This window comes from Xiphophorus maculatus, chromosome 1 (genome assembly GCF_002775205.1).
Source record: "Xiphophorus maculatus strain JP 163 A chromosome 1, X_maculatus-5.0-male, whole genome shotgun sequence".
NCBI lineage: Eukaryota > Metazoa > Chordata > Actinopteri > Cyprinodontiformes > Poeciliidae > Xiphophorus > Xiphophorus maculatus.
The window spans coordinates 17,392,595-17,418,053 of NC_036443.1; the positions used below are offsets into that span (position 1 = coordinate 17,392,595).

Sequence of the window (25,459 nt, forward strand, 5' to 3'; positions counted from 1 at the left end):
GCTGTCGACCAGTTCTCTTTTTTCATGCTTCAAGCTCTGGTAGAGAGTGTGCTTAAAGAAATACAGACATATTTCTACCTCATAATGTTAGTTCTAGTTTTAACCACCGTTAGCTCTCAAATTACTTGTGGCACTCATAAGTAATGCAAGGTCATTCTCATTCAAATGCGCACTCACACCGAGAGGAAACATGCTCCCTTGCCCTGTTTCTTTTTCCCACCGCAGACACACCTACACTCACACGCACATTCAAAAGCACACACATTCATTTTTCTTTCTTTTTTTTATTGCCCCACATTAAAATGTAGAGCAACCAGCTGGCAGTCGGAAAAATAGACAAACAGCAGGACATGCATGTTTAAAAAAGGCAGACCAGTCTGCAAACCTAAAGTCGGTTTGCTGGAAAAATACATATCATGTTTTGCATACACGCGAATGAACCTCATGTTCAATGTGCACATATTTCCATGCAGACACATTTTACAAAGGAAAATAAACCCAGACCACTTTGATTATTCCAATTTGATTATTTGCTTTAGAATTTCAGTTACGAGCAAAACACGACAAAAGCTTATTAAAAAAATAACAACAAAAAATAAAAACCCATAACTAAAAATTATTTTGGCGTAACACTATATCACACAAAAGAGTTACGGTTCTCCTATTAGGCTGCAGATACACATGTAACCGCAAGGGGGGTGTTGTTAAGTTCATGACACTAAGTAAGTGGCTTTTGAAAAGATACTGTACATGAGGCTGTGTACATTTATAGGTTTGTGGTCCACCATAAGTGTGTGCCCCATCATATAAACCTGTCTTTGGGCCTGAACACGGGCGGCTTCCTCCTGCGCCCAAAGGGCCTCCCTATGGGCCGAGGTGTTCATGGTATCCCTCAGAGTCTTCTCCAGCTCCATTATCCGCTCCGCCGTCTCACGCATGGCATCCTGGGAATTGCAAAGCTTGACGTGGAAGAGGGAGAAGAAGAGTAGGTTTCGGAAAAAAAAGAAGCAAAAACCAAAGACAGAAGTTTTGTTTTTTTAAATTGCTTTGAAATTTGGTCTGAAATTATTTTGAGCTCATTTTTCTGCAACATTGGTTAGTAATGCAGAAATCATTTTACCAGTCATTTGAAATTTGTTTTTGTGCTGATGGTTGATTGGCTAATAAAATACTGGAAAAAAAAGAAAAGTTTTTTGTCTGCACCTTTTTAGTTTGGGAGAAATTTAGTAAGAGTTCCACATTCATTCTTTGATATATCCTACTCCTATCTTTTGATTATGCTTTGTAAACGGTCAGTTCCAGACAAGAATTCTTACATGTAAAGAAATGCTTTCTCACAGAATCATCTTTTACATCTTAAATGTACCATAATTGCATGTTGTTGAGAACAGAGTCGAGAATAAAACGATGTCACACAATGAAAATTTTCCACTATGACAAAAACCCCTAAGTACCTAATCATAACTGGATATACTCTCAGCAGAGTGTGTAATTCTTTTCTCCATATTTCTTCACCCATGGTTAGTCGTAACCCAACCACAGCATACGGTAAGTATTTTCCTCCGTCTTCTTTTTTATTGACAAAATAAAAAGAGAGTGATTTTCATGGTCTCTTCCAGTTTTTATTCCTCAGCCACATTTTAGACCTATGAGTAGACTGTTTGTAGCAGATACAAACTGAACCACCAATTACAAGAATAATACTGTTACATGTTGGCTGAATATTTTTATGCACTTCTGGAAGTCACAAGTTAAGAGTTTTATGTCTATTGGTTCAACAGCAAACAAGCACACACACTTCCAGGGTAAAATTTGCAATTTTGTAATTGTCACAGACAAACAAAATAAAATAAATAAATAAATACAGCTAATTACAATTAGCTGCTGAAGTAACCCTTCAAACTGTAATTTCTGATATCTTGCTGAAAGTTGCACTCACCAATCCTAAATAAAGATCACCAGAACCAAAGTGGATAAATGGGAATAATCTGCTACTCCACAATCTAAATTTATGACATGTAGTTGTTAGATCACAAAAAGAACCAGAAATCGGCACATAAAAACATGATGGATACTGTTTTGCAGTTTTAGTACTAGTGAAAGACAACTGCAGAAAATCTGTAATAATTTTCTCGCTTGCTCTCATGTAAGACATCTGACTTGTGAGTGTGGGTGTGCAGATCACACTGTGGGCTTCCACTCAGACAGTTTGTGTGTGGCCTGTTTGACACCTATGGTGAGGGCAAGAAAATGATCCTTCTCCACACTGGTTGATGGAACCGTGAAGAAAAACCCGGAAAAGAAAAAATAAACCATCTGATTTTTTTTTCACTTTTTTACTTTCTCATTGATTTTTAAAGTGTTGATTTGCTTTTATGTTCACACATTCACACTTTTCTTAAAGCTGCATATACGCCTTGCTGTCTTGTGTGGATGAAGAATCCTGAGCAAAGTGCAGGGGTTTCTGTCCAGGTAAGTTGAATGACAACTAAAATGTCTGAAAGCTCTTGGAAACAGGCTAAAATAAAAATGTTACCAAACATGACAGTTTCATATCTGGTAAAATGAGCTTATCCCTCCTATTGGACATGTTCACAACAATAGCCTACGTATGCAAATGTGATGTATGTAGCTCAAATAGCAGTGCTATGAGAAAACACGTTCTTGGTTTTGTAGCAAGCAGAGCATTTCTTTAAACAGTACCATAGGTCACACATGAGGATTCAATTGTAATGGAGTCTCCAGATGTAGAGAAAATCATTTCATGAGACATTGCCAGGAAAACACAAGTGGGGTGTGAATGCCTTATCACTTGCCTCTAACAAATACCAAAAAATACTTTCGATTAGTTTGAAATCGTTTTTAACTCATTTATAAAACTGACGTATCAAACTGTCAGTGATGATAATGATAAACCTTAAAGCTGGTAAAAACAAAAAGTGAACTTGGGCTCTTCTTTTCAGCACACTACAGATGGAAGTAAGCAACATACACCCACACACACACACGCACACACGCCGACAAGTGTTGTATGTGTCAGCAGTTCAAAACTGTAATTGGTTGTGATGGACAGGCAGTAATTCGATGCACCAAAATCAACAAGGGCCAGTCTGACCCCACACAACACCCTGAAGCCTGCACACACTCATGCATACACGCCCCACTGAGAGCGGGCTGCCACCACTGGATTTCTCAAGTGCAACCTAACCAGAAAGCTGTGTCTGCATATGTGTGTGCTGGCACATGTACGGTGCGTGTTTGTTTTATATGTATGCGTCAAAGTGTACAGACATGTTTAATGAGAGTTTTGTTAGTAACAAGAGAATGCTGCTTTGAAAAATATATAACAGAATTTAGAAAGTTGTAAGAATTATTAAAATCATAGTTTGTGCAGAACCAGTCATCGCCTAAAGCCCTTGGGAAGGATTATTATGATTCTGGCTCTTTCTGGTTTGATGGAAAGATTGCAATCACTTTTATAAACTAGTGAAGAGTGAGAAAATACATATTTCCAGCAGCTGTGATATTAGGATTCCTTGCTTCACATTCATTAGCACACAGCGTGTGCAAAATCAATCTCCATGTGTGCAAGAGCAGAAGAATTTAACAGGAAAAGAAAATGTAACTAAAACAAAACCTTATAATCCATGAAATAACAGTTGTTTGATTTTTATTATTATTATTTACTCCAACAATCGACAGATCTTTAAACAGATTACCGACAGGTGTTGTTGTCTCATCACTGCAGATAAAAGAGAAAAAAGAAAAAAAACACTGTGCAAATGATTGAAATTAATACTTCCGATGTGTTCTTTCTCTGTGTTTGCAAAGTGCAGCATGGTGCACTGGAGACAATGGAGCGGAGAGATGTTATCGGTTTGTCCCACATAAACTGTCCTGAAATGACAGGGAGACCTTATTTGTGTGTGTTTACCCTTGGAGCGTGCTATGTTCCTGATGGAAGCAGAGATAAAGGCAAAGAAGAAAGACCGCATGGGGAAATAGACAGAGGTAGTGGCCATAACACAACTTCAGTGCTGGATCAAGCAAAATATGCAGCGTACAGACTGCACTGAAAGGATCTTTATGGATAGTGGCCTGGAAGATGCTATGTTAAACATACAGTTTCCCACATGAACTCTTTCTGCACTGCAAATACTGTTTCCCTTAGACTGTGAATATTATTCAATGTTAGCCAGACCCTTTTATCTTAGATAAATAATTCATGAGATTCTGGTTCTTTTCCTGGCAGTTTTAAACACACCATGATTAATCTGTTGCATAAAAAACAACTAATTTGGGCCTCCTATCTTTCAGTCCAAACACAGCTACTCTTTGTCTAAAGTTCTGGCAGAAAAAAGTATCATGAAACAGTTGATATAATTTATGGTTGATATCAGGGTAAAACAGTTTTGAGCCTAGTTTTAAAGTACTTCATTGTTCACTTGTTAAAGCGATAAACCACTTACAGCAGATTTTAACTTAGTTCTTTCAGGATGACCTTTAGTACTATTAATATTAATCACAGCATTGTTTCACCTTTATCAGTCTTGCTATAATATCTCGGTTTTCCGAGATTAAACACAAAAAAGTGGAATGAGCAACAGTTAGCAGACAGGTTCAGCTTTTACAGTTAGAAACTAGTGATTGGTCCTTAAACCTGACAGTAGCAGGGGACTCAGAGCTGAATCTTCAAAGATACATGAATATAATTACAAGGTCAGACTTTTACCACCTGGAGAACATTTCTTGAATAAAATAATGAATGGCTCAACAAGCTCACAAGAAACTCATCCATACAGCTGATCCAGTACCCTGCTGCTTGAGTTCTCACTAAAACTAGGAAAGTAGAGAAGATGAACCCCAAAAGGAACTCTAAAGTGTGTACACTAGCTAGGAGCATAGACTTTAACATAATCCTGCTAGTTTGTAAATTAGTGAACGGCTTAGCACTAAAATACATCAAAGACCTGTTATTGTTTATCAACCATCCAGACCAGGTCTCCTGTTTCTGATCTATTCTGTATCCTCAGAACCAGAACCAAACATACAAAAGCCGCATTCAGTATTTATGCGTCACTAATCAGGAACAAACTTCCAGAAAACTGCAAAACAGCCAAAGCACTGAGTTCCTAAACCCTCACCAATTTAGAGTTGTCTTTGATCAATAATAACTGAAACAGTGATCAACATATTTGGTGTATATTTGATGATAATTATTCCTTTGTTGGCATTTGACAAAATGCTTTGTTGCTTGTTTCATAATTGCTAATTATGTTATGTTTGAACTAACTTGTTGCTGAAATGTTCTATCAGACTTAAATAATTTCCCCTCAATAATGATAGGTTATAAATGCCTTACTGCCATCTTAATCATATAGAGTGATTTATTCAAGTATCAGTCTGAGCCATCATTGTCACAAAGGGTTCATTCTTTGCTATTCTAATTTACAGAACTAAGAGTTATGAAAACATCACTAATGTGCCTGTCTACGTGAACTGGTTTCCTGTAAAATTTTGCTCTAATTTGAAATTCTTGTTTCTAACTGTCTAAAGCTTAAATCCCCTGGATCCAAAACATATCTCAGACCTTTTACTGTGATTTGTACTTTCCTGACCATTTAGATCAGAGCATGTCTAATAGTTCCCAGATCACAGTTTGTGGCAAATTAATGCCAGCCCTCTAATCATTAGGCCCTCCATTTGTAGAACAGGCACATTAAATATTCATCTACGTTCCACAAACCCCTCGTAACTTTCCTCTCTGTTAAATTCTTGTCAACAATTTATGTTTTATAACTAACAATTATGTTTATGCAAGAGAACAATTGTTCTCTTTGTTGCCATGTCCTCGACTTTGATGTATTTATATTCGGTCATCATCAATATTAGCATATAAAATTTGACAGACGCCTACGATGTTATACATATTACCTGGGCTAATTTGTGATGTCCCAGATGCAACTCCTTTATCAAAGAGTGATTTTTGTTTCACCACTGATGGTAAAGATAACGCTGGTCTTAACTTCGCTTATATTTTACACAGTCGTTCTAAATTTAACTCGTAGTTTTCTAAAACTACGAGTTTTAGAAAACTACGAGCAAATGAGCAGGATTTGTAACCTTTTACAAGTGGATGTATCATTCAAATAATGTGTTATTTTTGGCTGTCGTATAGTTACTTGTGCACTGTTCTAATATATCTGCAGTAGCCTGTGTTGTTGTCTAAAATATGAGGATATAAAATTGTGATTTACTTGCGAAAAGAGTCTGAGGAACATTAGCTATACCCCCAGAGGTGGTCCTAGCCTGTTTGCCGCCCTGGACGAACAACATTTCAGAAACCATGTCCATATAACGCCCATTTCAGAAATCGCCACTGCATATCCCCAATTTACGAACAAGAGATTAGAGGGAGAGTGGAGGGCTACAGATATTCTTTGTGTGATTCTGTTATCTGGTGGAGTGGAGTTTCTTGGAAAAAAAAAAGAAGAAAAAAAAGCCATCCGTGAAGGATAAGCGGGAAATGATTAAATGGTGATTTCCTTCTGTAATGCGGATTAAAACAGATAAGAAAGCCTAATTGATCAAATAAACTGTTTCTGTGTATTTGGCGGTGTGTAATTAAACAACAAAAGCCACATTTTTGATATCATTTAGATATGCGGTTCAAAAAGTGATTTAAAAGCTGTCTTGTTAAAAAAAAATAGCTGTGTTTCATTAGATGACTTTCAAATTCCTCAAAGCCTGTCATCAACAAACAAATTAAGCAGTACATTCCTGAATGCCTCTTCCTGTGGTATAAATGAGTTTATTACACTTAAAGTTTTGCTGACAATTTAGGCTAAAGGTTGTCTTAGAAACTGGAACAAAAAACAAAACAACAAAATTGTTATGTCTTTGGATCTGTTGTCAGCAAACAGGCATATAAAACAGCTGCCAAAGAGACGGTGGGACATAATTGGTCAATGGCTGGAATCTGAAACTGGATATGCTTTAAAATTAGTATTTCCTTTGGTCAACAACACCATGAAATCATCTACAGCTGGCTAGTTGTCAGCCTTTACAATGCTTTGGATGGGGTCTGCCAGCACACACAGGGACAAAGAAAAAGAATGGAACCGTTCTGCTTAAAGACAGGGCCCTGTTCTGTGCTTGCTTGAGGGAATATAGAGGCTTACATCATTGGCCCTCTGGGAGTGAATTGACATGACTGCACTATGTAGTGGCCTCTCAGCAGATCTCCCCAGCCCAGAATAAAAGCATGCACCAAGTAATGCATGCGGGGAGAGTAAAGCACCTGACACAGAATTAGATACCTAGTTTTTACATCAAAAATTGTGCATCAAACTCCTGACAAACTCTGTTCTTGATTATTCCCACCATATAGTTTATTGTGTATTTGTTGTACTACGGACTGATATGTCCTAAGATAAAGCATGAAAAAGTCTAAAATACCTTAGACAAGCCACTGTCCAAAACAAATGACTTTCAAAGTGAATGACTTGGAAAGAGATGAGACGTAGAAAAGCAAGAAACAGCTGTTCCTGTCATGAATCATGTAACGTGGAAAGAGGTTCCGCAGCATCCGGTGCAGGTCCACCAGGTTCCAAAACAGCTTTTTCCCACTTGCCATCAGACTGCTGAACTCTTAACTGGACTGCACTCAAAAACTGGTCTCCACTTCATACCTTGCACATATACATAGCTAAGTAACTTCCATTTTACTGTCAGTCCTGCACTTTATATTTTATATTCATATTTATATTCATATTTTACACTGTATTTTATTTTATTCTGGAGTAACCTCACAACATTGGAACCTCAAAACACTGTCCTGAGCCGTATGCAATGAAATTTTGTTCTGTATACACCCTGTGCATGCAAAATGACAATAAAGTCAGTCTAAGTCTAAATCTAAGTATGATAATGTGATGAGGATGTTGTTCTGACACCACAAATGAACTCATTTGCACACATACATAATGTCATTCCAACCTGTGATAAAGAGTGTGGATGTCCATCGGCCAAGGCATCTTTCCTCATCTCGCCAGGCACAATCTGCTTCTGGATATTTGGAGACTTGATTTGCCTTCGAGCAGAGAAAAAAAAAACAAAAAAACAACCAGTGATGAAAAGTTGGATGAAGAAAACAAATTAGAACAATTGTTATGTGGTAATCATTATGTAATAAAGTAACACATGTTTGGTTTCCTTGAAACTTTTATTTTTCCTGAGCAAGCGTAAGGATTTCTTACAGTGTGTACTTACAAAGTTTAAGCTTGTTTGTTTATTTATACTGTAGGTCTATATGTTAGCATATGCAGTAGCCTTTGGTTTGTCCAGTAACAGCTTGATAACCTTAGCATCAGTTAGGTTAAGGTATAGACAGTCAATGGATGGACTGAATCCAGATTAGATTTTTTTAGGACATTGTGTATTAGGTGTATTATTTTGAAAATCTTTCAAAGAACAGCAATTAATAGAGCATTTTATTTATTTGATTATATGAAATAATATAAAATCTTTATAAGACGACTTATTTGTTCAGATTTGCTACTACAGCCAACAGAACCAAAATTATTTTTTTTCTGGAAGGAAGTCTCCAAGCTTAGTTATTTCATTTATAGCTAAGTGGCAGTAACACACCAAAAAATTACACAAATTCAAAAATTATTAGAATATTAGAGAAAAAAAAATATAAATATCAGGACTTTATTACAGTACAAATGTTTCAGAGGCATATGCAGGACTCACATTTATGGACTGCAGAATGCAAATTATAATACAGCAAACTTAAAGATGGTTAAACTGTATATTATATCTGGAGAGGCTGATGTCAGGGAGACATCACTATGAGCAGGGTTGACAGAGTGTGGCTGGCTATAACAGAAACACATCAAATAAAGCATAGCCTACTCTATAGGACAGCAATATTAAAGAAAAACATCAAACGGGTTAAAAATGCAAACTTGTTTTTGTTGTAGCGTTTTAACCTATACATTTCTACATTTAAATTAGATCTGTGTGTCTTTTACTGTGTCTTGAGACCTCAATTGCCATAATATAAATAAGAAGAATTGTATTGAATTTCTGTCAAGGTAAAACACAATCTACCTACTGTTTTGGAGAGTTCAGAGGAGAGACTTAGAGATTTGTTCGGTAAGCCCTACTGTTTTTGAAAGACTGTTATTGACTCACTCCTCCATACAGAGCTGAGTCAGGCTTGTAGTCTACCTTGTTTGCACACACCTTTGCGTTGGCCACTCATAAATGTTGAATTTGTTGGTCTGATTCAGTACTATGGCTATACATATTTGGTTTTTGTTCTGGGGCTAATACACTTGCGTCAAACCAAGAGAACCCAGGTCCTTCCTGAACAGTATGATGACAGGACATTTCCATGCTGTTTATTCCTTCTATTTATTTGTATTTCACCTTAATGTAAACATGCTGGCCTTGTCAGAATATACAACCTGACTTTTGTAAGGGACATTTTCACTTGCATATACAATAATTGTTTTAACAGACGAGTGAGGCACCTTCAGGCCTCTAAAACTTAAGCAACACAATAGAAAACAGTGTTTAATGTGTAAGAAGCTTACAAAGTCAAGACACGATCATTTAGGCATTTTATCAAAAGTCATTATAATCCTAGGTATCCTTTAATTCTTGCAAAAAGAAAATCAAAATAATTTGGACAATAAATTAGACTAATTATTATACGGTAATAAAAAGGGCCTAACCTTTCTGTTCAATACATATGTAAATAACTTCAAATGTACCGTATATGAAAATAGTTTTTTTATAGTTACAAAAATTAAACATTATTGCTCTAAATTGTGACCAGATTTAAAAACACGTTGCTTCATGTGCACAAAGGTAATTTTATTTTTTTATTGCAATGTTTGCACTGTTATTGTCATGCAACTAAACAGCTGAGCCACAGTGTAGGCAATAAATCAGGCACAGACAAAGGTTCTGTGTGTGTTGACTCATTATAGCTTGGCAGACATGAACAAGACAAGACTCGACTCATAAAGGTATAATGCTTTGATGTAAATCTTTCAACAACAACAAAACAAAATATATAACCCAGTGTTGCAAGTATGTGCACCGACAAACACACATTCCTGAAAATCTAACAGTGACAGCAAACTTTGTTTCTAACATAAACTGATGCTAAAATGGACTTGGTTTTACGGGGATATTAAATAAAGGTGTACTTATTTGGTGCAGTGTTGTTTTCGTAAGTTTGCCTTTTTTCATCAAAATGAACTTTTATGAATCAGCTCGTTAATGCAAATGTTTTTTTTTTTTTCGTGAAGAAAGATTGTTTATCAACTGAAAATGCTGAAAAAAGAAATCCCTAAAAAATTAAACAATCGCTTCATAAAATGAACTTTTATGAATCAGCTTTTTAATGCAAAAGGTTTTTTCATGAAAAAAGATCATTTATCAACTGAAAATGCTGAAAAAAGAAATCCCTACAAAATTAAACAATCAATCGCATGTCATTGAGAGTATTTATCCTCCTTCTCCCAGAGAGTTTAGGGAGTTTCTGTACACAGGAAAGAGCCAAAATCCCTCCAGAGATTTGTAGGCCTCAGCTATAAGAAAATGTCTTATAGCTGAGCTTGTCATCAAATGTTTTGCACAGCCATGTTTTACTCGTCACTTCCAGCCCCCTGACTGGTGGAAATATGCACCATTCCACCTAAGGCCATGCAAGGATTAAGGATATACAATTTACAATGTTGTTTATTAACCCCACATTTCTGGATTAGAATTGTTTTTAAATAGTATATGTTTTAGATATTTTGATTATATACACAGAAAAGGAAAAAAATTACAATAACAACAACAGAACAAAACTTATACAGCCCCGATGCAAAAAGCCAAACAGGAGGCACGTACATAAATTATAGCAATTTATTGAAATTTTTTTTGTTTTTTATATTTTGATCTTCAATATTGTTCCATTAGCTCTAAGTTGAAAAAACATCATAAATAGAGGTTTGAAAACATCAGTCTTACTGTAATTAATCTATATAATAAGTTTCACATATTGAAACATTTCAAAAATATTTTATGTAGATGCATCTATATGACCAATTAATTAATAGATAAAGTGCTTTTTTTCCCTATAAAGCTGACAGTGACAAATTAGTGCGTAAGAGAACCCTCAAGCCATACAAACACACTGTGACCAAGCAGCTGTTAAAATGTACCGCATTATTACTCTACATTCACACTGCTGTGTTTACTCTGGGCAAAAGCTACAAGAAGCTCCCACATGTGGGCAAATATTTGCTGTCACAGCTTCAGGAATGATGTGGGTATGTGCTGTTGTGTGCATGACTGATGTTGCTCCACAATTAGGGTGAAGTCTGGCAAACAAGATGCTGTATTCATTGCCTCACTCAACCTTGCCACACACAACAGCATTTTATTGAAAACTTTGTTGTAAGAAATTACAACAGACAGCTCAGCATTTCTGATAATGTTTAAATCCCACGTTAGAAAGCCACACATTAATTCACCTCTTTTCGTGTTTGTGGTTAGTGTCTTTAGAGTAATTAAGAGTTACACTAAAGAGTTACTTAAGAGTTACTTTATTAACAGCTGATTTAAATTTGGTGAGCTTTTATTCCTGTTCAAATTGATAACAAAAACACATTCTCAATTTTCTTGTGCACACATACAGATCAAGAGAGAGCTGCTCGGATAGATTTAAATCACTCTGTTTGTTTTTATAAGCTTAGAGGCATATCCATGAAGAGCAAAGTTGACACGAGGGCATATCAGCTATCACAAACATAACCTCTACTGGCACAGGTGTACAAACTAATGGCCATGTTGGTCCCGTTTGATAGCCGATATGCCCCTATATTTCTGTACAACATGAATATAAGTGTTTTGACCTAGGTGAAGGCAAATGAGGGCACTTAGAGTCAGGTATACAGGCTGGGAAGGGTGCAAGGGGATGAGGGAGGATTCAGAGTTTATTACTGAAATAAAGCACATTTTTCATGTGTCATTGCAGAGAAAAATGAAGAAAGAGCAAGAGAGTAGCAAGCACCTATTTCCCTGACCTCAGCGTAATAAATAATGTTTTACACTGCCCTTTTCTTTATTCATCTGGAGAGCTGCACATATACGCTTTCCAACACAAGCAGTTTCATTTTCGGGCTGCCAAAGTAAATCATTTAGTTCGACACCTCAAACACACTGCTTCCATTTGTGAAATCAAAGAAAATTTGGGGAAAATCAGGTAAGATTTTCTGAAGATAATTGTCAACCTACAGGATTCTGGTTAATACTTGGATACAATTTCTAGATACTTGAATGTACTTCATTCGTCTGTTCAAATAATTGTGTGCAAGTAGAAACACCAAGTAGACGTTAAGCCATCAAGAACTCTTCAGGAAGGAGACAAAATGCTTTTTTAAGAGAAAGAGATGTACAAATCAGCTATGCCATATGTGAAAATATAATTGTTCCTATGTTCAATTCTGCTGAGCTTATCAAATGAACTACTCCTCAGTCCAACACTCCTAAGAACAGTTGTAAGTGACAGATGCAAATGTATTGTAATAACATGCTAAAAGTGGCATGACAGAGAGAACAGGAGCTTCTTAAAGAGACAGAGACCAATTTCAACGTGTCACACTTGGCAAACTGCAAAGTCAAATTTATTTCATGTTTAATATATTATATGTACCACATTTTTATAACATCTCAAGGTAACATAGTTACTTGATTGTGTTTTAAACTAGCACTATGTGCCTGGAAAATACATAATTTAAATCATAGAAGCTTGATGTTTTAAAGTCACATTACAAGTGAAACTGCCTTTTTGTGCATTCGTGTCTACCCAGAGGACAACAGTTAATGTTCCCTTGAACAGAAAACAGTGGCATCACTGTGGCTGAGGAGTTGCCAGCAGCAGGAAATTGTGCTCATAATTCAGAATCATATTATTAAGCAAGATTTAGCTCAAAGGAGAATAAACTTTTACATAGTTTTTCCATTTTAAATGAAGGTTTAAAAAGAACATTTTATTAGAAAATATTCCAATTTGTATTTTCCACCAAATGAAATTTAGTCTCTTCTACATCGCCTTAATAAAGCCATGAAAGTTTATTAAGGTGCTGGCAGTTATGTAAAGTAAGTATAAAAATATTCATGGGAAAAGAGTGAAAATCTGCAGGATAAATAAAGTTGTTAGGTCAAGTTAACTGTGGGAATGTGTAGTTTGATCTAGGATACTGGCTTTTATGCTGTTCTGAAAGGTTGAGAGTATCTATTTGTGAATGAACAAGTGAAGAAGAAAAAGCTTAAGCTTAAGTCTCTATATGTTTAAATACAATAAAATTTAATGTGATGATATAAATTGAGCACCATTTTGTTAAAACACACCCTTTCTGTTGCAGGTGTGACATGTTTATAGTTCTGAAGCAAAGCAGGAAATATGCAAGTCAATGCTAATCCTAAAATGGATTCTTAATCTGTACCAACACCTGCAGCAGAAACACTGTTTACAAATATTTTCATGAACAAATATTACAAAAAAACACTTTTGAGGTTATGTGTGTTTTGGCATTCAGTCAGGTATTACTGCATCTGGTGTTTGATTATAATCACAGGAAAGAGGCCAAAACTTGTATTTGTGTGTTTGTGTGAATGAAAATTGTTGTTTGTCAGAATTTGTAAGCCACCAACTACTAATTTCTTCCTCATGTGGGACCCTTTGTAAATTCCCCTACAATGCATGCAACTCACAAGCTGACCATTGGCACTGCTATACACACATTCCCACTGATATTCCCACAAGCACACCTACACACACACCTCCCTTTTTCTTGAGCCCTCCCTCACATACCAGAGTGCTTACCCTATATGTTTCTGTGGCAGGGTGAGACTGAAAAGTTGATTTATTTGAAAAGAGGGGGTTTATTTTAATTAATTGTGTAGAACTGTAAAAAGGTTTATGTAAAAAAAAACTATTTAAAAAATCCCACAGGTAAAATATATATATCTACCAGCGACCAAAGAAAAAGGCATTTTATTCACATTTTAACTCATCATTTGCTACCATGTGCAGTGCTATGTAAAATTATTTACATCCCTTGAACTATTTCATATTTTTTCATTTCATAGCCACAAACATTAGACTATTTATTGGGATTTATGTGACAGATCAACAGATAGCAATGAGTAATTGTGCAGTAGAACATAAAGTATACATTGATTTTTAACTTCTCTTTTTCACAAACAACAAAACCCTAAATAGCAAGTTGTGTTGTTACAACTGGAAGTCTTTTGGAGAATGTCTCCATACAGTGCATAAAGAGAAACTGTTGTTCATTCTTCTTTGCTCAAATAGCTCAAACTCAAACTTGAATAGGGAACATATGTGAACAGCAACTTTTACATCTAGCCACATATTGTCAATTAATTTTAGGAATGGACTTTCTAAAACATGAATACGCCTTGATCTAATCCAAACTACTTTAGCAGGGCCTCAATGTTTATGGTTGTGACCCAAATGAAAGGTGAACCTTTGATCCAGTCCAATAGTCTCTAACGGGTTTTCTTCCAGGATTGACTTATATTTTCTTACATTCAGATGGAGCTTCATGATGCTGCCACCAAAATGCTACATGGTGTGTTTAGAGTGGTTTGCAGTGTTGGTTTTGATCTAAACACTTTTATGTCTTTAGACTAAGTTGAGTCATCTATCCAAGCAACCCTCTGTTTCATGTTTCCCATGTTGGCTTGTGCCTTGTGGCATGCAAACAAGATTTCCTTTGGTTTCCTTCAACAGCAGCTATCTTCTTTTACAAGTATGCACTATTTTGTGTTGGTCTATCATTCACATCCATTGAAGTTTTGCTGTTGTAATTTGACTGCTTTTGCATGGCATTCATCTGAAATCACTAAAAACTGCTGATGGTTTGATGCATTCGTGCCTTTAGAAATCACCATTGTTTGAGAATAATTAAAACCTGATATGCTTCAGTTTACTGGAGCTGTGATTAAGATACCTTCTAATATGCCACCCTGTTAAATACACTCATTCTTTTCTAATAAATTAGATTACACATAAATAAAATGACTTCCATTAAATCATTGATATGTGTAAGCTTTGAGACAGCTGTAGAATAGTCTTGCCTTTGTTAAAGTTTATTTATTACAATGACCTGCCCCTCTCTGCTTTGTTTTCAGATGGATGAGAAAGTGTCTTTGTGCTCATCTGTTATCCTCTCCTTCTGCTCAGATGGTGGTTAATAAGTCAGCTAACTTAGATCCAACAGAAACAAAGCGATTAAAAAGACATTCATCCTTTGCTCAGACACTCTACATATCGTATGCTCTGACACAGATGTCCATTCAGCACACACACACACTCCATCCATGCTGTCACATAACACATGTGCACGGCTACTCGTGTGCAAATATTTAATATTTTTATCTAAACGGAAAAGGAAAAAAGTATGCTGTTGCCAAGAGAACTGATACATGTTATTGCAACGTTGGAAGCACATTTTTATTAATATGTGCAGCTGTGTTATATGATTATACTGGACCCTCTATTGATAACCTGTGGTAGGTTTGCCTTTGACCTCTGGCCTGTGTGTGCCGAACAGAGGGGAAGGGTTGAGCTGATAGGAGAGCCTAGTTGACACTAATGAGACAACAGCCCTAAAAAGACAGATGAGCTGAGGGAAAAAGAAACCCTTCCAACTATTTCTATGACTCCTGGCTGGCTTCAGATAGAGAGCATCAACATGTGTGGCTTGCAGCAATTGCATGCAAACAACACACACATCTGTGGACGAGGCATAATGAATGCACACACACGAAAACATAATAGAGGCTCGATGCAGTAGATGTGCAGGAGCTACTGTATTCTTATGTTATTTGATGCCGATCCATTCGAATGCTGTTCCAAAACAGGGAATGTGAATAATGGCTGATGAATGAGGGAGGAAACCAGGATGGATCAAGTATCCAGGCTGACTTCTCACTTTTCTCAAATGTAGTCACTGAGAGCTCACCTGTGGGGCCAGTAAGCGCTAACAAGAGAGAGGTAACCAGCCACAGATGTTGAAATGTTTCTGTAATTTTCAGTCAACTAACTCTAAATGATGCATGATATTTTTTAAGCTTATTTTCACACATAATGTGTCTGGTCAATATTAATATAGCATTAATACTGTTTGCACATTTTAATTTTTTTCACATCGATGCCACAGAGTTCAATAATTGAAGTAGTGAATAATTTTGATTGTTACAATGAACCTGTACAAACTTAATATCAACTGAAAATGTTTGTCAAGATTCAAAAAATCTGTGTCAATGGATCCAATTGGAATATTTTGTGAAGAAGACAGAGTAAAAATTTCCATCTCCATATCTGACCGATCTGGTAGAGACCTGCCCTAAACCTCTTCCAGGTGGTTCAACAAAATAGTTAATCAGGGGGTCTTGAATTCAAATTCTTGCCACAATTTTCAGAGTTGTGTTTGAAACCATGCTTAATTTTTTATCTATTTTACAGTTTTGCATTACCTTGTGTTTCCGTACTGTGAGCGAAAGTGCAAGAAGGTTGAAAGTGTATGAACACGTTTGTATTCAACTTGCTTGTGTGTAGACGCACATGAATTGAATGTACACACAAAGCACACACACAGTGGTTTTGAACAGGCACTAAAGAGCTACTCATTCAGGTACATATACACACCATGCCAATCCATAAATCAAATGATAATTGAGTAGCACTCTGCCAGTAATAAACAGAGCAGTATAAACAGCCAGTGTCTGGGTTGGATACACCACCTCCCACTGGCATGCCGCTGGCGGTGTGCTGCTTGGTAAACTCACAAAACACACACCTCAAGAAACAAACACATCCCTAAATATGTTTACAAGAATGCAAAGATGGAAACAGAATCTTCTACCTGTTGAATTCAAAGAAACTGGGGTGAAAGCACACAAATGCTATGTGTTAGTAGGAGAAAACACACATGAGAGAAGCCCTGATAACAATGAAATGTGAAGAATTTTTGCAAAAGTCAACAGAAAGTAAAACCATATCAGTGCTATAAATCAGAAAACATAAAGGTTCTGATGGTCTTGCTGGAATGAGGCCTGAGTCAGTTTCCCATGAATGGATTGTATGCCTACCAATAGGATAACAAAATTTGCACTTCGTGAGAAACTTAATGAATATCAACACGCATGAGAGGATTCCAAGAGCACACATGAACATGCAGACTGTATGAAAGTGTGTTAGCCAGGAAACCTATGGATCTACTTACCCAGGTCTTCAGATGTATACAAAAAACAATAAGATATAAAATCAAATTATTAAACTGGTAAACGTAAATAGGTCAAGCATGTATTTCCAAACAAGGATTATGTAAGAGAAGAAATAGGAGTATTTGAAAGTGGTTTTAAGTGGAAGGAATATACAACCTGAACGGTTTATATCTGAAGGATTAGTCCTTTATAAATAAAGCACTTTGTAATGATCTGGGATCTTTTAAAGATCCGGTCAGTAAGAAGAGGGCTGCTCTTTGATGACACCCAGATGGTGCATGTACTGGGATAGACGTGAATGTCAGTGACTTTTTGACCCTCACCTCTCAAGATCAGTAATTTTCTTCTCCTTGCATGATTTGTCCACTTCTGCATCCTTAAGCGCTCCCTTTAACCTCTCCACCTCAGCCTGGGACTTCCCAGACTCCTCTCTGTAGCGGGCCACTTCCTGCTCGAGAAGCCTCAGACGATCTGCGATGTCTGGACAGATTCTGACAGTTTCCTCTGGTTTTGGGGTCTTTAGGTTTGCACGTGTGCGAGTAAGTGTGGGGTGAGTGATGTGAACAGAAAAAAGACAGAGACATATTGTAAAAATATTTGGCTAAACATTTTATGCTGAAAGTACAGCTCGAGTACACTTGATTGACAAAGGTTTTGATAATGTAATGTACAATGCAGGTGACTAAAACTCCCTATTTACATTGTCATTTGCTTTGAAACAAATGGGTCAATTAAAAGCAGAAATTCCCATTAAATTGCCATTTTTAATTGGAAACTGAAGCTGCAATATACAGTACAGGCCTCTGAGGTCATGAACTTGCATATAAATGGACTGTATAAAGGAATTTGGCATCATATAGGTTCCAAAAGATTTCATCTTGGAGCATCAGATGAAAAGGGAATAAACACAGTTGTGTTGGTCTGTCACATAAATTCACAGCAATATACATTAAAGTTTGGGGTTATAATGCGACAGAATGCAAAAATGCTTAAGGTGTTTAAATACTTTCTCCCGCTCCTATATTTTATGCTTAGACACACACTAATGAAAACTCTGTTATTTTCAATATACGTGTTTAATTCCAACTTTTAGCTGGACAAGCAATTTGCATCCCTATGTTTTACAAAAGTAAGCTACACTTGCATATTAAGTTTCTGATTCAGATAAATGCACAATAACCAGGATGGACACATGGATGGAGAAATGGATGCAAAAATGAAAATAAACTGAGAACACCTGAATTCTTCATTAGTTTATATTATTTCTTTAATTATCAAAGACTTCCTTTTATCCTGAAAAATGCTTAAAATTACAGCCATATCCAGGCTGTTCAGGAATCCTCTTATGTTGCTGTTAGAAAAACTATAAGGTCAAATTGTGAAATATATGTGAGTTGCTGATGAATACAAGTGACCAAACACAACAGTCACAAAATAAAGAACATACCGTGGGGTTGACTGCTGGAAAACCATCTACTTTGGGTTCAACCTAAAGGTTAATGAAGAAATACTGCATATTAAAAATAAGACTTTCTAAGGAACCATCATGCATTCTGGTCAGTTTTGCATTGATTAAGCAGAATATTAAGTGTTGTCAGCTGTGGTATGAATACAGCAAAGACTGTGAGAATGTAAACTCATCTTTGTCAGAAGCCATCAGTACCCTCAGGTTTGAGCACCCCCCTCTAATGCCTTCTTTCCTGTGGTTTCCTTCAATCATTTGCCTCCTCGGGGCAATTTTTCATGCAGAGTTGTGAGTTCAGTCATTATCATTCCAAAATTACTGACTCCCCATGATGTTTTGACTGTGATTTTACAAGAACACCACACATCACAGTGTTATTGATTTTTTTTTTTTTTTTTTGGTTTGGATCCCTCTTTTCCTTCAACCACACTAAATCGATTCTTCTCCGAGAAAAATATCCCAGAGGCACTTTCTAACCTAGAATTATCCTCCTCTCAACTTCTCCCTTTTCCTCTAAAACTCTACCTCTCTCTGTCAACTGTTTGTGAAAATTTTTAAACTTGTTGAGACAGCTGAGGCCACTAATTTAAACAAAATCAAGTTAATGTGCACAAACACTTCTACACTCAAAGTCACATTTCACTAACTTCAGAGGACATAATTAAGTTGAAGTCATTTCATCTCCAGCAGCCCTGAGAAACGTATTTAAAACAATCTTTTAAATAAATTAAATTAACTTTAACTTAAATTAAAATAACTTTCATTTGCTGAGCTACCTTTTAAAAAGTCCTAATCTACTTCTTTTTGGTGACACAAAATTAATGCTAGGCATCAACAGTTGTGTTCTTGCCAAACAAAAGTGCATTTCTATTTTGTTTTTGTTTATCATTAGTAAACTGGAGCTTTCATTTATTAAAAACAAGACATTTACCAACTGGTAGCTCAGCAACTGATGAATTAGTCTGGCCATTGCTTTCTTGTGCAATTCCACTCTAACCCTAAAATCTCACTTACAGAACGGTCTGGGCTTTCTCCCCTTTGCTTGGATTCTCTCAAGGAGATTTTGTACCAGGCCAATCAGCCCAATTTTCTGCAACATCATCTGTTTTACCAATAGCAGTGGAGGAAATGAGCAAAGCCATTCAGTCCATGTTGGCCACTCTTCCAAATATTGAACTAAGGTTAACAGCCTCCTCGTTTGGCTCGGCACTTTTCTCTTTGGGTAGAGGAAGATTGTTTAAAGCTCAGCCAATTTCTGGTAAGCTTCATAGCGTTGAATTTACACATTACATATGTCACGGGCAAACATACGCGGTTAGTAATTGGGTAAAATTTAAAACATCAACAGAGTCCACGCCTCCAGGAAGCAATAATTTCTCAATAGCCAAGATTCAAAGTGCAGTACAACTGGTTAAACAGTTGTTGCTCAAATTGGCACAAAACATTTATTATTGCTATAAATTCATCATTCTTATATTAATCCCACAGCTCTCTCTTCTCAAAGTCAGACAGTAGAAAAGAATAATTTAATGAAAAAAGTACCTCAGCTGCAATATTGTTTGGGTAACAAAATGCTGAATCTACATTGTTTAAATGTCTTTATATAAAGACATACTATATAAGGTATGTCTTTATATAGTATAAAGACAGTATAAAGACCAAAGTACAACACTTTGTGCTTTGGTCTTGGTAACAATGGCTGTATTTCAGAAAATGAGCATAATACCAACAGTAGAATATGGTGGAGGTAGTATAATTGTCTGGGTCTGTTTTACTGCTTCAGTACCTAAAATACTTGATGTGAAAAATGGAACCTTGAATCCTGCTGTCTACAAAATATCCTGAATGTGTCCGGTCATCTGTTCATAACCTTAAGCTGAAGTCAACCTGGCTTCTGCAGTAAAAGAATGATCCAAAATACACCAGCAAGTCCGTCTCTGAACAGTTGAAGAAGAAAAAAAAGACGTTGCATTGGCCTAGTCAAAATCTTGACCTGAATTCCATTGAGATACTTTGGCATGACCTCAAGAAGGTAATATGTGTTCAAAAGCTTGCAAACTGCAAAAAAAGTGTTCTTAAAAAAATATTTTTTTTATTCTAAAAAATACATTGCCTATGTATAATTGCCAAGCAGGGCTCCATAGCCTGGATATGAATGTCTTTCTTTAAAATATAAATAAAACGTATCTAAAAAAAGAAGAGAAAATTAACACAACCTCAATGTTGAGGTTATTGAGGAGCAATAAACTATTTAGGAGGGGAGTTTGGGGGCAGTTTATGCTAACTGTCCCTAAAATGGTCAACTCCTTCTTTGAGTTGTTTTTTCTTTCAATTCAAAAGGCTCATGTTTAGTTCCAGACATCCTTTGGTAAACTCAACAAATACTGTTTTATGGAAAGAGGAAGAGGATGTAGCATAGTCAACAAAGCTCTGAGGTACAGATTAAAAGCACAGTAAACAGCTCATCTGAGTGCATAGTAAAAACATCTGCAGGTACCGTGACTATGAGCCATAAAGGGCGGTTCTCCGCTGGCAAGTCTCACGCTAACTAGTTAATCTGTTAATCTGGTTTGGTTCATTTTTATTTGTAGCCCACTTTGTTCAAACATATCATTTCAAGCTCTGCCCCCAAATTAAGATCAGAGCTTTGTGGTGTCCACAACAAAATCCTGACTATGTTGTTACTCAAGCAGCTTTATAGCCAGTTTGGCATGGTTTGTGTCATTGTCCATTTTGAAGACCAATACTTCTACATCTTCTGATGGCCTATGTCTTATGATTTTGCTTCAATGCTTCCTCATGATGTTTTTGTCTCATACGTCATCTATTTTGTGAAGTGCACCAATGTCTCATGCTACAAAAATACCCATAACTTAATGCTGTCATCCAGGTATTTCAGTTAGGTTTATGACCTCTGTTCATTAGATCATAATGACTGTCATTATGACCTAATGTCAATTCTTGTTTCTGCAGAGCACATTGGCATGAAATCCCCGTGCTACTTATGATTAAGTAATTATTCAATATTTTGTACCCGAACTAATAAGGTTCCTTCAGCCATGCATTACTTCATTGTCTATACCCACAACAGCCCCCCTTATGTCAAATAAGAAAGCATTTGAATATTTGAGGTGTCAGAAGCTTACAAAGCCGAGCCATTATTATCTAGGAGTTCCCAAATTAATAAAACACATAGTAAGAATAAAAATGTTCTCTGAAAAGGATATTACTCATTGTTTTGGTATTAAGCAACTAAAAAACATTTTGGAAAGCCTTACTGATCCAATACTGGATAGGTTTAATCTAATTAAAAATAAGAGGGTGAGAAAAAAGGCTATGTCTTCTTTTTCTTACATTTATTGTAAGCATGAGTTTTTCTAACTAACAATAAGCAGCTTATAAAAACAACTCCCACACAGAGATATTATGTCACATTGAAGATAAAAATTGTATGGTGTTTCATAAAGGTAAAAAGACAAAAGATATCTGCAAACTGCACTCTCTTACTGACTAAACATTATCTGACAGTATAATAATCATGAAATCTTATATATATATATATATATATATATATATATATATATATATATATATATATATATATATATATATATATATATATACATAATCTGATCTTGAAGGAAAATATACTCATTGCTTAACTTGAATTATAAACAAACATGTAAACTTTTCTTCTGTGTTCCACTTCTGTCAAGAAGCAGCAAGACTGGCTGCAACAAATCAGAATGGTATTTTAGTAAGCACCAACAGGGAAAGTCCCAATTTATTCTCTATTCTATTCTATTCTATTCTAACCAATGAACACTAAGAACAGCACAGTTGGATGACATACCAATTCAAATGGTGCATGTGGAGAGGTCATATTAACACCAAATGAAAATCAAAGTGTATCAGGAAATGTTGCACTTTGTTTGATCTCTTGATTTATTCAATAAGTGTCACAATTGCATGTACCAGATGTTGGACAGGATGTTGAATTTTATCCTCTGTATTTAATCTATCTCTAAACATCCTGTTTAAGCTGAATTAACTTTGCATGTTCACAACTATCCTGAGAAATTCCCACGGCTGTGTGCAACGTGTGGCATTTATTATGGCTTTAAATTAGTGACTTAGCAACATCTGACCCTATCTTGCCCGGCATTATGAATGGGAAGACCAAAATTTGGACTGAAAGCCAGTTGTTTTGTGATCAATAGAGTAGCAGAGCTTCTCCCAGGTCACTGCACAACAACAAAATCAAAACACTTGAAAAGATAAACACAAATACCTGCATATACACACACACACACGCACGCCCCCACACGCAGACAGCTGTTTTTTGTGCTGACATGTATGCACAAGCAGAGGAAAAAAAAAACCCTTGCCACACAAACATTAAAAAAAATATGCAGACATCATTTGCTTTTTGGAAGCTCTGCAAGTTTACATAACAAGTCTGACTGCTGCAGAGCCTACATAATAGTCAAATAATGGCAGAACTTCTGTCAGAATGTGTATCTGTTCGGTACAGAGTAGATGAGCAGCTGCCACTTTTATGTGGTGCCTCATCAACATCCAGCAAGGTATCATTTCACAACAACAAGATGTGTGTACCATTTTTATGGGTATAAAAAAAGAGGAATAAAACATTCTCGTAAATTCTGCCAGCTCCAGACTCTGTCTAGGCTTGTAAGCTTAGGAGGAAAAAAAAGGATAAAAAAACATGGCTTTAAAACAGGGAAACAGGGATTCTTTATGCCTATAAATCAGACACTTTTAATTTATTCCTTCATTTGAGGAGACATAGTACTAGCAGACTTTTCTTCTAGAGAACTACCAACAGCCTTGTGGATGCTCACAGGGAGGTAAGACGATGCAATTAGTAATACTGTAGATGAAAGCTGTGTAAATACTGAGCTGTGTGTTTGTAGACCACACAGAATAAGGGATAAAGCAAGTAACATTAACCAGCCGTGGTTAACATACACACATGGACAGGTCCTTTTCATTAACATAGTCATTTTAAAAAGTTAATTTACTTCATTAATGCAATTAAAAAAGGGAAACGCTCATTGTAGAAATTTATATCATACATTGGCATATCTAAAGAGTTTTTTTATGTTAATTTTGATAATGCTTTGTAGTTAGTCAAAACCCAATATCTGTTTTTTCCTACTTATAGAATATTTACCTCCCACAGTCTTAATGCGACACTCAGGAAGAGCGCAGAAAAATTCATGATCGGACTGGGGGGAAGCAAGTGGGTTGTCCCATCAGACCGCTCTATTACCATCTTGGCAGACCTTTCTAACTCGCAAGTAAAAAGATCCGCAATGGTTTGTGTATGTTGAAATTATAGATGAGTATTCTCTTTAGTTTGAATCACAGAAATAAATGAGGTTTTTTTTTTTATTACAATCATATTTTATCAACATATCTCATAGTTTCAGAAGACAGCGCATTAGAATCATTGTGCACTGACCTCCCCATCAGGCCTCTGGTTCTGGATTAAGATGGAGTTGGTGACCTGGCTCTGAGACAGCTTTGGGGGTTGCAGAGCAGCCAATTTTTCCTTCAGTTCCTGGTTCTCTCTCCTCATCTGATCCATCTCTTCAAGCCTCACCCTGTCTTCTCGTTCCTTCTGGTCTCGGAGGTTCTCAATCACTCGCTCCTACAGTGGTAAGAAAAAGTTAATATTCTCAGAAAATCTCTTCAAGTGACTAGTTGCATCAAAGTATCAATCTAAGGTGAGAACATAAATGCTATTTTTTGCAACCAGTATTCCATCTAGTGTTCTCACTATGATGATTATTCTAGTGAGAACAATCAATCATTGGACAATCAATCATCCCCACTAGAGGGACAGCAGTAAACTCTTCATATCAAGGCCAATGAGAATCTAACAAGTGCCAATCATAAATTACAATAAAACACTGTCTTGTCCTGCTGTTCTACTTGATTCTGATCACCTCATATGGCTGCTGCTATTTATGATTGTATTAAAGACCTGGACAGTGCTGCAGGTAACACCAAACAACTTCACACTGTCTACTGATGAAAAGCAACGTCTGTTCTGTAATCATAATCAGCTGCAGGACTGTAAGCAGGTGCCTAAGTATGCTAAGTGTGTATAAAGTGTGTGTTAAGGTGTGTGTTTATTTGTGGGCTGGGGTAATTACTAAAGCGTTTTTTTTAGATCTAAATCTGGGCAATGAAGCTAACCATGAGGCACCATTGAATGATTGGCAGCTTTGAATCTTGGTAATTGGACAAATATATCCTAACAAGCCCTGGCATGTTGCAGCAATGGAGTCTGGGTAGTAATGGAGACCACTTGACTTAGAAGTCCTGGGTGTTTTACCCACTGTATTATATATCTCTGGATAATTGAGGGGTTAGTAAAAGAGGGCAGTGTGTGTTAATATAACATGCCTCAGCGAGGTGCCTTACTTTGGACTCTATATAAGAACAAGAGAAATCACAAACATCACAGACAGACGAGAACAAAACACACACAAACTACAGTAACGAGTAAGGCTAGCTATAAACACAATGCCCCAGCCCGTTAATTAGAACCACAGAGCTGTGGCCAGCGACTGGCTCCAAGACCAGGTTTGTGACAGAGTTTGTGATTAGCAACACACACACTCGCCCTTGTAAACA

At 36.5% G+C, this 25,459-nt stretch overlaps 1 protein-coding gene across 1 annotated transcript in view; it reads right to left on the reverse strand.

The window, feature by feature from the left end:
* LOC102221082 (ELKS/Rab6-interacting/CAST family member 1-like) overlaps positions 1–25,459 on the reverse strand; it is a 164,597-nt gene that overhangs the window by 84,212 nt on the left and 54,926 nt on the right. The window contains exons 10-15 of the mRNA XM_023331286.1: positions 24,279–24,467; positions 18,776–18,817; positions 17,652–17,845; positions 17,328–17,333; positions 7,999–8,092; positions 813–959 (exon numbers count right to left, since the gene is read on the reverse strand). Of these exons, the coding sequence (XP_023187054.1) occupies positions 813–959; positions 7,999–8,092; positions 17,328–17,333; positions 17,652–17,845; positions 18,776–18,817; positions 24,279–24,467 (672 nt within the window). The remainder of the gene's footprint in view (positions 1–812; positions 960–7,998; positions 8,093–17,327; positions 17,334–17,651; positions 17,846–18,775; positions 18,818–24,278; positions 24,468–25,459) is intronic.